At 39.6% G+C, this 13,154-nt stretch overlaps 1 protein-coding gene and 1 non-coding gene across 2 annotated transcripts in view; both read left to right on the top strand.

The window, feature by feature from the left end:
• LOC127187072 (cadherin-related family member 3-like) overlaps positions 1-13,154 on the top strand; it is a 70,916-nt gene that overhangs the window by 14,925 nt on the left and 42,837 nt on the right. The window contains exon 4 of the mRNA XM_051143317.1: positions 52-140. Within this exon, the coding sequence (XP_050999274.1) occupies positions 52-140 (89 nt within the window). The remainder of the gene's footprint in view (positions 1-51; positions 141-13,154) is intronic.
• Positions 4,249-4,351, top strand: LOC127187337 (U6 spliceosomal RNA). Its single transcript, XR_007830482.1, has one exon. It is a non-coding gene; the product is annotated as a U6 spliceosomal RNA (small nuclear RNA).

Here is a 13,154-nt window from a genome sequence, read left to right as displayed (position 1 = left end):
AATACTGGTGAGATGCACAGAATCACATCTACTGTACTTTTTTTTTGGCAGTTACTGAGATTTACATCACAGAAGATACTGCCCAGGGCACCATCATTTACAAAACATCGGCCAAGGACCCAGAAGATGCTGTGTTGGAGGTAATTTGTCTTTTGGAATAAGCCTATTAATGCTTGGTAGTTTAAATATAATTGCATTTAAATATAAAGGCATAAAACAATCAAGTTATTTATAACCCCCAGTTAAGTCCAAAACACACGTTTGTTTGAATTAGTGGGATATTTCTGGTGAAAGTGGTTGAAGTTATCTAGATAATTGTTTCCTTTCTAGTCATCCAGGTCTGTGTAGTCAATCCTAGCCTAACCCTTAGAATCCTTTTAAAGAAAAGATATTTCATTTCATTCTTAGGGATCTTAGTGCACACTGTAGAAAAACAAGCCCAGCTTCCTAAGATTCATGTGAATTTCAAAACATTCGGACTTGTCCTCAAGCCTCATAATACCCTGTAGAGTGCAGACACTTGGAATGAGAAGCCTGCAGCTTATGGTTGGACTGTACCAATGGAGAGCGCTATCCACTTCTGCTCTGCGATTTCAACTGTCCAAGTGTGGAAATGCCACATGCCTACCTTAAATTCTCGTGTATGGCTCTCTCATTACAATCAGTCATCACAAAGAATATGAAAGTAGTTTTTAATATGTGCAACATTTTCTAAATTGCAGGATTTATAATAGTGTTTTAATTTTTGAAGCCACATGAAGTGACTACAGCACTAAGCCAGCATGCTTTTGACTAATGGGTTGATAGGCAAGAATAACATGTTTTAAAATTTTAATGCTGTATCTCTTTTCCAAACTGGCTAGAAAGTGAGATGCTTATTCATGCTGATACTGTATTTTTGAAATTTGCAAGGGTCTGGATTCTTCTTCAAGGCAACTGAGTTTTATAAAATTTTATTTACATAGTAGATGGCCACTCACATCTGGGATAGGGTCCACGTGGCTTTAAATTACAATGGAACACTATGTTTGTCAAGATCCCCCACATACATTCGTCTCTTCCTCCTCCCAGGCACAATGCCACCTCCAGGATGGGACTAGAAAGGTCACAGTTTCCTTTACAACATGCAATTAAACAACCTAATCATGCATATTGCTCCAAATTAACACATTCCAGATTATAGTATTAAATCCAGCACCTAGCAACTGCAGCCACACAGGAAGCAGAGAGCATACAGCAATTGTTTCCTTGGGCTTCTTTCATGATTGCTCACCCACCATGTTGACATTTTAGTATGGAAAATATGTGACAGCCCAATAGGTTTTAGCTGTGACTCTAACATGCAATCCAAATGTCTTACTAACCAATTAACACAAGTGATTAATTTCAAATGATGGACTCCCAGTTGCTTGCTCATACAGATTAAATACTTCTGGTCCTGGCCCTATACTTTCCTCAGAAAAGAACTGGTTCTTGGAACACATTCGGAAGGCCCATACCATGCTCTTTGTGAATTTTACCAAACATGGAATGACATTTCAGTAGTGACAAAGGCTGTGGAAACTTCCGTTCAGACACACTCCTACACATATCCTTTGACACAATAGAGTGGACCAGATGTGCTACTTCACTGCTATGACTGAATAACCACCTTCAGTTGTTTGAACCTTTATATTGGCTCAGAGATAAACTAGCTCTAATGTGCAGAAGACTTGGCCACGCTTTGTGAGGCCTGACAGATAATGATAATGACATTAATAACTATCACGATAGGCATGTGTTTACATGATTGAATCCCCATGCTGTCATTAAAGTAGACCCAGTTATTTGCTATGCTATAACCTAATGAACTGATAGTGAAAACATCATGTCTTTAATTCATAGACAAGGACATTTGCTTGAAAAGGAAGCTGTAAAATTAATGCAAACCCATTAAATTCTGCTCTAAATCCTCTTGTTTCCTAGATGACTAGCAGTTCCCAAAGTGTATTGGGTATTTCATAATGCACAAACTCTATCTCATGCACCACGAGAGAGGCAAAAGATCACGTGACCGCCGGATCTTAGATCTGTTGTCTACATAGCTTTTTAAAATACATAATGTGCAGGCTATGAAATGCTCATAGGAGTTGTCTAATCTATGTTCAGTTGTTTAGTAAGTTCTGTTTTAATTATTTGTCCATCGTCTACGAGCATATCATGTGTTGCCATGTTATGTAATGTTCAGCTAGCATCTCACAGAATAGGAAGATTATATCCCATCTTACTCTAAAAGCAGACGTAATGTGACTTGTCCCTGGCACTGCTATAATGCTGAAAGTGAATTTGGGTGAGGATATTGTTTTCAGACCAAATGCTAGTGCAGAGAAGCTGGATTTTGCCTGCATTCGTGCCCACCTGAACTCCAGGATCTGGCTTCCTCCTGCTTTGCCACCACGGCCTAGGGTCTATATTAAGGATTTCTGATGTTATGATGCAGCGAATACTCTCAGACACAGAAATAGTGGGACTACTCATCGTTATAAGAAAGTCTCAACAACAACAACAACTCATCATTTTTCTTGAGCCCATCTGGGCAAGCTGCTATCCTAAGACCTGGAGGGATTAAGAAGTCTAGAATATTCCAGCCCAGTTCAGGCTGCCTGGGGTGGAAGGCCAGAGCCTTTTAGGGAGACACATATGAATTATTAGAGGCTGAGTGAATTCAAACATGGGAGCAGCTTTGGGCAGGAACATACTGTCATGGATTTTTAAATCAAGGAACGCCACCAGTTTGTCACAGTGGATACCAGGAAAGAACACCTTATGTGTCTAGGAGGGTGAAGGAGGATTATCTTGAAAACACAAAACAAAAAAGCTCAGGCTTTTGTCCATGTAAAGCTTCCCTCTCCAGATGAGAAAAGGGAGATTTTAATGGAGTTTTTTTTTTTTTAATTTTTTACTATCTGGAATAAACATTCATGTTTATATATGTTTATGTATGTACATGAATGTATATACACATACTTCTAGACATATTCAAGGCTCAGAAAACCAAGCATAAAGAAATGATGGGGTGAAGAGACCCTTCACCATACCTGAAGAAGACTAAAGATAAAAATTACAGAGCTGGAGAGTTGGCTTCTGTGATAACCTCTGCCCCTCCCCTAAGGAACAGTCCAGACAGGAAGCCATTGAAGAGAGTCTTTAATAACTCTGCTAAAGACACTGCAGTGTAGCTTTTCTTAGTTGATGGTTTGAGTGGGGAGAGGTTGGAGATTCAGTTTTCTTTAAGGGGCCTAGCTTGGCTCCAATGAGTATATGGGCAACTTGGTGGTTTTGGATGGGGGGAGCACAAGGGTGAGAGGGTGGACCGGAGAGAAATGGAAAAAGCAAGTGTCATTAGGATGCCTTGTGTGAAATTACCAAATAATTAATAAAAATATTATGTTAGGGGAAGAAAGGAAAAATAGAAACATGCAAATAAAGAGAAACCAAAATGAAATATTTCAAGTTTTAAGGAAAAAAAAAAAAAACATGACAAACAAGAAATTTGTATGCAGTCATCAAGCTGAATTCCTTAAAATACACATACTTAAACTATACTAATGATGAAAGACACATATCTATTTAATTTTTTAAAAGTAGAAATGACGTCATAAAACAAATGAAAGCAGACATTCGCTATTAACACGTCTACTCTTCATAAACTGCTGAAGAATTTGTATACACGGACGCTTGTCAGGAAGAGAGAAACGACACACATCAAATCAGGAGGAGAGAAGTGACACACATCAGAACCCAGATCTTCATAAAGAAGGTCAAAGAAGAGAAACAAATGGAGAATATAGGCACTTTCCATTCTTCTTTTACATAAGAGATACATCTAACAGTGACAGATATTGTGTGCGTATAACATATGGACAGTGAAATAAAAGACACTGCCCTATAGTGCACGCGGGAAGAATGAGGAATGCTCAGTTATCAGCTGCCTGAACCACCTATAAAGCGATACAGTATCATTCATAACTGCTTGTAGATTAGTTGAAATGTATATTGGAAACTCAGAATAAACGACTAAAAAAAAAAAATCTTGTAACTGACGCACTACGGGAGAAAAATAAAGTAATAGAAAATACTCAAAATGATAAAGAAGGAAAAAGAACAAATATAACTCATGGAAAACAATTAGGAAAGTTTTAAATATTAATTCAAGTAACATAAAAATTCAAAGAGATTGTCAGGGTGACTTGAGAAAACTGAAGGCTTGTGCTCACTTTGGCAGCACATATACTAAAATCGGAAAGATACAGAGATTAGCTGGCCCCTGTGCAAGGAAGGCATGCAAATTCATGACGCATTCTATATTAAAAAGAAAAAGAGAAAGAAAAGTAAAGGCTCAATTATATGTTGTCTACACGAAACCTATTTTACATATAAAAACTCAAATTGGTAAAAAGCAAAAGGCTGGAGAAAAGAGACACCTTCCTAGGACCAGGTAAGGATGGAGATGCTGTACTAATTGCAACCCCAAGGTAGCCAAAGCCCTAAACCATGTTCACGATTTCATCGTAGGGTAATTAAAATTTGCCGTAGAGAACCCTCCTGTTTTCATGTACCTACCATTCATATACCAGAGTACCCGCATCACACCTTCATCTAGCTCTCATTTTACTTTCCATATGCTGTAAGCACACAATATCTTGTCACTATTACACATATTTGACCGTAAGGCTGGAGGCGACACGTGGTCATGGTTGTTGGAGATTGCCTAGATGCTGGACGGGTTTTCCTCAGCTCCACCCTGCTGCTCTACCTCACACACTGTGCTCACCACACAGACCTCGCCCACCTCAGCTCATGAGACCTTACCTTTCCCAGTAACATGGCGCTGGCAGTACTGCTGCTGGGGATCAGGACGTTCCTGCCTTGGTTATTACATCAAGTTAGTTTGAAAGTCTGAGCATATTGTCTTCATTCCATTCTGCTTAATAAAATCTTGGCTAGAACAATATTAATGCTTTGGAATAAGAAATATGAGAGAGCACATCTTATTCAGCATTTATTGGGTCTTTGCCCTTCTGAATGGTGGAACAAATGTGTGACCCAAAGGGTAACTCTGAATCCTGCCTAGTGTGTTCATGGAAACAGCCAATGAGATTTGGGGGAAAATATATCCAGGCTCTAAGATGATAAGAGATGAGAGTAAGTAGAGGTTAGAAAAAATGACAGTGGAATGTGATAGGGCCCCTTTCACCAATAAGATTCAATTAACGCAAGTTGACAAATCTCAGGGCATATATATTAGAATCTATAGTGGTATTCTGAATTTATTTAAAGATTTACTTATGTATTTATTTTATATATATATGAGTGCTCTATCTGCATACACACCTGGATGCCAGAAGAGGGCATTAGATCCCATTATAGCTTGATGTGAGCCACCATGTGGTTTCTGGGAAGTGAACTCAGGACCTCTGGAAGAGCAGACAGTGCTCTTAACCACTGAGCCATCTCTCCAGCTCTGTTCTGAATGCTTTTATTGTCTTTCAGATATTAGAAAGTACTCTACTAAGCCCAAGTTCTAATAACTTATTGGAGATACTTAAAAGTCCCAAATAAGCAATAATTTCTGAAAGTTTCATTACAGTCATTGGAAAAGAGTCATGCCATTCTGCAATTGCCAAAAGTGTACTTCATAGCTCAATTATTTTTGCATCTTTGCTAAATGTGATGACTCAATGTAGCCTGCAGATTATATGTGGAAATAAACAATATTTCCCATTCAGTCAAGTGTATTGACTGAAAGCTAACAATGATCAGATTTTTATGAGAAAGTGATATTCGGAAATCCAAAGGGGGCGTAATTAGTGATGGAATCATCAAAAGACTCAACAATTATACTGTAGCCAAGCATTTAATTATGGGTCTGAACATTTTAATTACATACTTCTATTTTATAGCACAGCTGTAAAACAAACATTAAAGGGGAGAAAAGATGAGTCCGTTGCATTAGAAACTAGAATATGTAAATTTTTGCTTTACTATTCTGCTTTGAATGAATTGTTATAAAGTACAATCATTTTGGGGGGAAAAGGGGCCATATCTTTTGAATAGCATCTATATTTAAAAAATTTATGTTTCACAAATAGGAGAAAACATACATTAAATAACTCAAATGTAGTCAGCTGTTGGAAGTATGAGGTCAGGCCATTACTATTCATGCATTTCAGGCAAAATTAGTAAACAGGTTTTTTTTTTTCTTACATGGACCTTAGATATTTGCAAGTAAGGACGCTTATGGTTGCATTTCATAGAAAACTTGACAAAAATGATGAATGGCCATCTGTGGTGGCACATACTTTTAATCCCAGCACTTTGGAGACAGAGGCAAATCTCTGAGTTCTAGCCGAGCCTGGTTTACAGAGTGAGTTCCAGGACAGCTAGAGCTATACAGAGAAACTCTGTCTCAAAAAACCAAACCAAACCAACCAACTAAACAAACAAAGAAAAAACGAAACAAAACAAAACAAAGGGAGGCAGGAAGGAAGGAAAAAAGAAAGAAAGTAAAGAAGAAGGAAAGAAAGAAAGTTGATGGGAATCAAGGCCCAAGAGCCTGGTAACAGGCTTGACCCATGAAAGCTTCCTCTATAGGATCTCAGGACGTAGTATATCTAATTGGCTCTAACTGGCCCATCATCTCATCCCTTGCCAATTGGTGTGGCAAGACAGAATACAATATAACGATTGGCTGAGGCCTAGGCTACATGCTTTACCTTGTGATTACTGGGAGCTCAAATGGAAGCCACCATGGTTGAAAATGAGGGAAGTCAATTTAGCAAAAAACTCATATGCAAAGTAGTGAAATGAAGGCACTCCTGTGGAAACCAGAAACTCCTCAGTGTAGTGAGGTTTTCTTCACAACTTCGAGTATCCACAGACAACCTAAGTTCATGCTTATCCTAAACACTCTTGTTGGTTGAGCACTCCCGTAAGCCTCTTTCTGCCTCCAGAGTAGTTGCAGATTCCTCCTCTACGTTTACTGGCCTGTGAATGTGAGTGCCTCTGGGCAGATACCTTTGGGCATACCGGCTCGAGCCACCTATGTTTGAGTTATGACCACCAACGCAGCGGCAAGCTGTATCACACCCTGAGCTCACGGTCTGCCAACCTAGCTTAACTTTTATGAGGGCTGAGTTCTGTGCTGCTAGAAACTTTCTATTGCTGGGGCAGACTTGCAGTTCCAGATAGCTGGAACCAACTCCAGGTGTTGGTAGCTGGAGTGGAAATCTGACCTATCCACACCATATGTCTTCCCTTGGCTTTAGAGCTGTTTCAGATACTCCACTGGCAGGCCTAATGATGGGCAACTAGGATCTTCTTAGTGTTAGATCTTACCACCCCAGCACTAAGTTCCAGTTTAATTACTAGTCTTGTTTCTAGGAAAAGGGGTCTTGAACTATGCTATGCTGCTCTAGGTATGGGTAGCATTGGGTGGTAGTACTTTGTAGCCTAGGATACCCAAGTCTCATAGTTGCAGTGTCCCACAGTCTTTTTTTTTTTTTAAATATTTACTTATTATATATATGATGTTTGCCAGTTTGTACAACTGTAGGCGGGAAGAGAGCACCAGATCTCATTAAAGATGGTTGTGAGCCACCGTGTGGTTGCTGGGAATTGAACTCGGGACCTTGGGAAGAACAGACAGTGCTCTTAATCGCTGAGCCATCTCTCCAGCCCCCCACAGTCTTAAAAATATGGTTGGGGCCTGTGATGCCGGTAGCACTAACTGAATGTAAGGCCAAAATGCAAGTCTGTCTCACTGAGGCACAAGTATTTGCTTGGTTTCAGGGTGCTTCCAGAGTTGCCTCTGTGAGCCAGCGAGGTAGAATGATATATGGTGGGAACAGTCCTTTGATGGGCCTGTGATGGGCCTGGTGCTGGGTTTCATGTCTAAGCCCTGAATTCTCTCCTCAGAGCCCTTTGCCTACACTGGGCTGTTTGGAGCAGAGGAGGGGTGAGGTGAACTGCCTACTTTCAGTAGTCTTTGGCTTTAGCTCTACTGGAAGCAGGTACCAAGGCCTCTCCGTTAGTGTCTTTGCCTCTCAGAGTCGGTAGTGTCTGTACAGAGTGTGCAAAGGCAGCGTGGTGGCCATTTTGTTCCCTTTCTTGATGCTTTCTGGGCAAACCAAACCATCAGCAGCCACAGAACTCTTGCTTTACATTGCTCTGTAAAAAAATATTTATAATTTTAAAGCTTCAAACTTTCTGTTATTCCCATGTTGACAAATACTAAAGCTATCTTTAAGATCTGGGAATGGTGGCTCAAGCCTGTAATTTCATAACTTTACTGGAGTATCTAGAATTCAAAGCCAATATGGCTGCACTGAAAAGACCCTGCCTCAAAAGAAAAAGAGGGAAACACAGGAAAAAAGAAATGAAAATAATCCCAAACTGTCATTTGCTCTTCAGAAATTACTGTAGAATAGAAATGATTCAGAACTTTTACCTTTTAGTCTGAGGCACTGCAACAAAAAGAAATAGTTTTTCCCTGCCTTTTCATAGCCCTAACTATGTACTGCCAATTGAAAAAAAAAAATGCCTTTCATGAAGTTACAGGCTCTATAAAAGCAGAGATTAAGTGCAGCTTACTGATAACAGTACCTTGGTATCTATGATATGCTTAAATAAAACATCAGAAAAGGCCTTTAAATGAAATATTTTCCAAGAAAAGAGCTTCAGATGTTTTGATATCATCCATAACTTTCAACATGTATGAAAAGATATTTACTGCAAAACACAGTTAAGACACTCTTGAATTCTCTTCAAGTTTTTATTGTGCATGTAATTATGAAATGCCTGTTTTGTATACATTGGTCTACATTTTATCAACAGTAAGTCTATGGGGAGGAGGCAAAGGAAAAAGAGTAATAGATGTGGGAGGAAAGGTGAATATAATTTTGTGATAGTGCATACGTGCACCAGGCATAGAGCTTGGGTAGAATATTGCAGATGAAGGTAACAGAAGTCCCAAAGAAGCAGCAGCTCAGCATTGCTCAGACACTAGAAACACAGAAACACACCAGTATGACTGTAAAGTGGGTGTGTGGGGGGAGGGGGGAGTGCTGCTGCTGAGGTGCAGTTAAGCATCAGCTTACAGGAGCCCTCTGAAATACAAGAAAGGACTTCATGTTTTCTTTTGCTTGGTGTGGGGTTCTCTTTGGATGGGAGGAATTCATGCTATAAATTTACATAAGAAACAACAAAAAAGCCTCTGTATGAATAAAAAAGAACTATATAAGACAAAAATACAAGCTGGGAAACCACTTGAGGTAACAGCAATAACAGTCATGAGGAGAGAGAATGACAGTCTAGGATATTAACAGTTGGAGTGGTAGGAAATTGCTTGATTTTATAGGTTGTCCCAATGTTTTATTATAAAAATTTTGAACACACAGAAAGATTGAAAAAGCTGAAAAATTGAAAGAATTATTATCAATATCTCTACCGTGCAGCACAGTCCACCAGCCCCTAGCTTTTCTGTCAGTGTGTCCGTCTGTTTATCTTATTTTCATTCTTTTGCTGTCCAAGACCGGTCAAGTCCCTGCAGCAATGCAAGGCCTCAGAACTCAGCTACTTTATGTATTGGTTGAGTGTATGTGTGTATGTGTGTGCGCGCAAGCACACGCGCGCACAGGTGCCCTCGAACTTGCTCACACAAGCTCATGCATACGTGCATGGTATAGTGCGTGTGTTGGAGATCAGAGGACATCTTCTGAAAGTTCCCTCTTCCACGTGGGCTTCAGGGATCGAACTTAGGTTAACACACTTGGTGGCAAGAATGCTTATCCACTGAGTTGCCCGAATAGCCTGCTTCCTTCCTTTTAGTCAGTGAAACACCTCACCCTTTGAATGGTGCTGCCTACATGTAGGGTCTTCTGATACCAATTAACCTGGCCTGGAAACTCCCTCACGGACACTGTTTGCATGGCAACTCTCAAAATTAACCATCTCACCAAGGAATTTTGCTCAGTGGAGTAGCTGGAGTGAAAGTGTGACTGGGGACACCCTGAGGGAAGAAGAGGGGAAGAAGGTAGGAACAACCAGCAAAAAGAAATTTCAAAATAATTTCCCTAAGATGTAGAGTAGAAGGAATGGGGGGAAAACGTGGAGCCAGGAGAAACTTTCATTTTTGAAAAATGAAAACTATTACCAGGTTCTGTGCTGAAGAAGATAATTCAGAAAAGGAGAGAGAAAATTAATAATGCAAACAGGAAGAATGATGCTTGCTAGAATCAGGGCTGTGGCAGTGGACAAAGGCACCCGGGCAGGGTGGAAGAGCAATATGAATACATAGCCAAAGAGGCCAGGTGCAAAATTGTCCCTAAATGCTGGTGCTGTTTTCTCTGTCTTGGCAATTTAAGATTTAGTTATTGGGTACTAACAAGTGCAAGACCATCATCTAAAGAGAGAACTTGCTCCATGAAGGAAGAAGACAGAATCTCCTTGTCACATGCAGACAATCTGGCATCAGAAAGAGCCACTATATTCCTCAGTTTAATCAGGTGATGCCAAGTATTGCAGAGGGAGAGACCTGAACTATTACACAGGGAAATAGCTCATGGCTTTAAAAAACAATAGTAATTTAAAATACTCCTCCAGAACTCCTTCCATTTTCCTCAGTAACATAGGCAAAAAGATCAGAGACAGAGGGTAGAGAGGGAGACGTGGTGCTAGGAACTCTGGAACTTTGGGGATGGTAGAGAAGACATCTGCGTACAAAGAATTCTTCAAGTCTATTGAGAAATAGAAAGGTGAAAGGAACAGTCAGAGAGGACGGAGGTCTCCTAATGAAAGGCTGAGTTCTCAGGGGTACATGCGGGCTCTGGTGGATCAGTTGCATTGAACAATTGTCTTGGTGATAAGGGTTGGGCTGGTGACTGCTGCATGTGTGACAAAAAAATGATTTGATCATCACTTAGGTGGGGACGAATGGGGATAGCTTGTCCCAATGCTTGTGCTTTGAATGGTATCCTGGGAAATTTAGAATAGCTAGCTATTGACACTGAAGGAAGAATCAGGGAAGCCATATCGTTAGGAGCAGGAAGTGTGTTGGGAACTCCTTCAGAAGTGCTGTTGTGAGGGTTAAGAGAGAGATGTGGAGGTTGTGAGGGTTAAGAGAGAGATGTGGAGGGAGGGAACAGCTGCTGCAAGGGTAGCTATGAAGCAAACTATACTTTAGGATTACTCATAGAAAAATAAACATCTGGCAACATTTTACCTATACAAAACCAACAGCCAACAAGAGAAAAGAAAATCAACAAACACACTTTGATGTTTGCTTGGATGGTGCTCATCTACATAAATGTGCTCACATTTATTGAAAAGAAGCCCACTGCCAATCAACATAGTGTATTAGTGACTTTTCTATAAAATAAAAATAAAATACCATGACCAAAATCAACTTAAGGAGGAGATGGCTTACTGTGGCTTATGGTCCTAGCCACTGAGATTCCTCCATGTGGGGAAGACGTTGGCATGATCACATTTTATCCACACACAGGAAGTAGGTCAAGGGTCTAAGGCCCTAAAGCCCCTAGTGATGGTCTACCTCCTGAAGGTTCCTTCTATAACTCTCTTCAAGCAGTGCCACTAGCTGAGACTAAGTGTTCAAATACATGAGACTATCATTGAAATCATACCATACACAGTAAAGACATGACTTGTTTCCATCTCACTGATTTGTGGTGGCATAGACATATCAATATTCCTGCAATATTGATTGGCTGTGTTTGTTTTCATTTCACAGACACAGGCATGGGCCTGGATCTTCATTCATAATAGACTTCAAGGAAGTGTTTACAAAATCACTGGAAAAATTAATTTTTAAGTTGTACTCAGTAACTAATGACACCTTAGAACTTTGTTTCCTTGTGATACAAAGCCATTGAGGGGTGGAGTGAGTGGGGGAATGGAGTCACATAATAAAGTATTCTCAGAAAGTTCTGATTTGTGATGAAATATTTAACATAAGACTATAATAGCCAAATGAATTTGAGAATGGAGACAATTATCTGAATTATTCAAGCTAAAACACAATTTTGCTTGAAATAACTGTGTGATTGGGGGAAAGTGATTTTTAGGAAAAGCTTTAATTATCTAGAAAAAAATCTTTAATCTTCCATATGAAAGGCAGATGATTGGAGAAAGCCATAATCATGTTCTTAATACAATTTTGGCTCAGTATTTACTTCACGATTGCACATCTTTTACCATCCTCCACCAGATGGCAGATTGTAACATACTATAGCCAGCAGTTGCACCATTGCTTAATGTCATTTTGCAATAAGCAATAAACACCAAACAATTGCACAATAAATTATTATCAGCTTGTCATATCAATTGCAAATGTATAGATTTTGATGATTTTTTTTTATAAACTAAAGCTTCATCTTATAAAGACACAGTTGCCTGAGTGTGACTATTTGAAGGATATGTAAAGTAAAGAGAAAGGAAGATATGGCAATGATTTATCTATAAAAAGGTGTAATAACGATTTAAGTCTATGTATACGAGGCAAATGAAGAACCACTCATGATTGACCTGCTTAAAGTCAACACTGTATGGAAGGCCCCAAAAGATGAAAGAATCGAAACCACCTATGTTTAAAAGAAATTTTTATGAAACTAAAAATTAAAATACAATAATTACTTTTGGGAAGTAATTGTGGGGTCAACTAGGCTACAGTATGATAAATCAACAGTTTGATGATTGCGATAGGATCAAGTGGGAAGCTTTCAACAAATGCAGAAGCCAGATCTCTTTCTTAGCCCAATGGAACCCAAATCTCTGGCAGTAGGCATAGGCACTGTATAGGTCTCCCCAGGCATTCAAATGGCACCTTAGACATCTTTAGTCTCTCAAGGAGTTCTAATGGCGCTTTACACATCGTCATTCTCTGATTATTTTGTGGTGTTTTTCACTTGCTGGCAGGAGACATCACTAATTAAACATAATATACTCCCCCCCCCCCGCTTGGTCTAACCTTTTTCTCTATACAATGTTTCAGGCAGCCCTATCTTTCTTTTGTTGTTGCTGTCTGTTGGTTTTGTTTTGTGTTCTGATTTCCTGTTGTTATGACAAAAACTCAACGAAACGAACTTAAGGGTGAAAGA

The sequence above is a fragment of the Acomys russatus genome, chromosome 3 (genome assembly GCF_903995435.1).
Source record: "Acomys russatus chromosome 3, mAcoRus1.1, whole genome shotgun sequence".
Taxonomy (NCBI): domain Eukaryota; kingdom Metazoa; phylum Chordata; class Mammalia; order Rodentia; family Muridae; genus Acomys; species Acomys russatus.
This window is presented reverse-complemented; position numbering and strand designations above follow the sequence as displayed.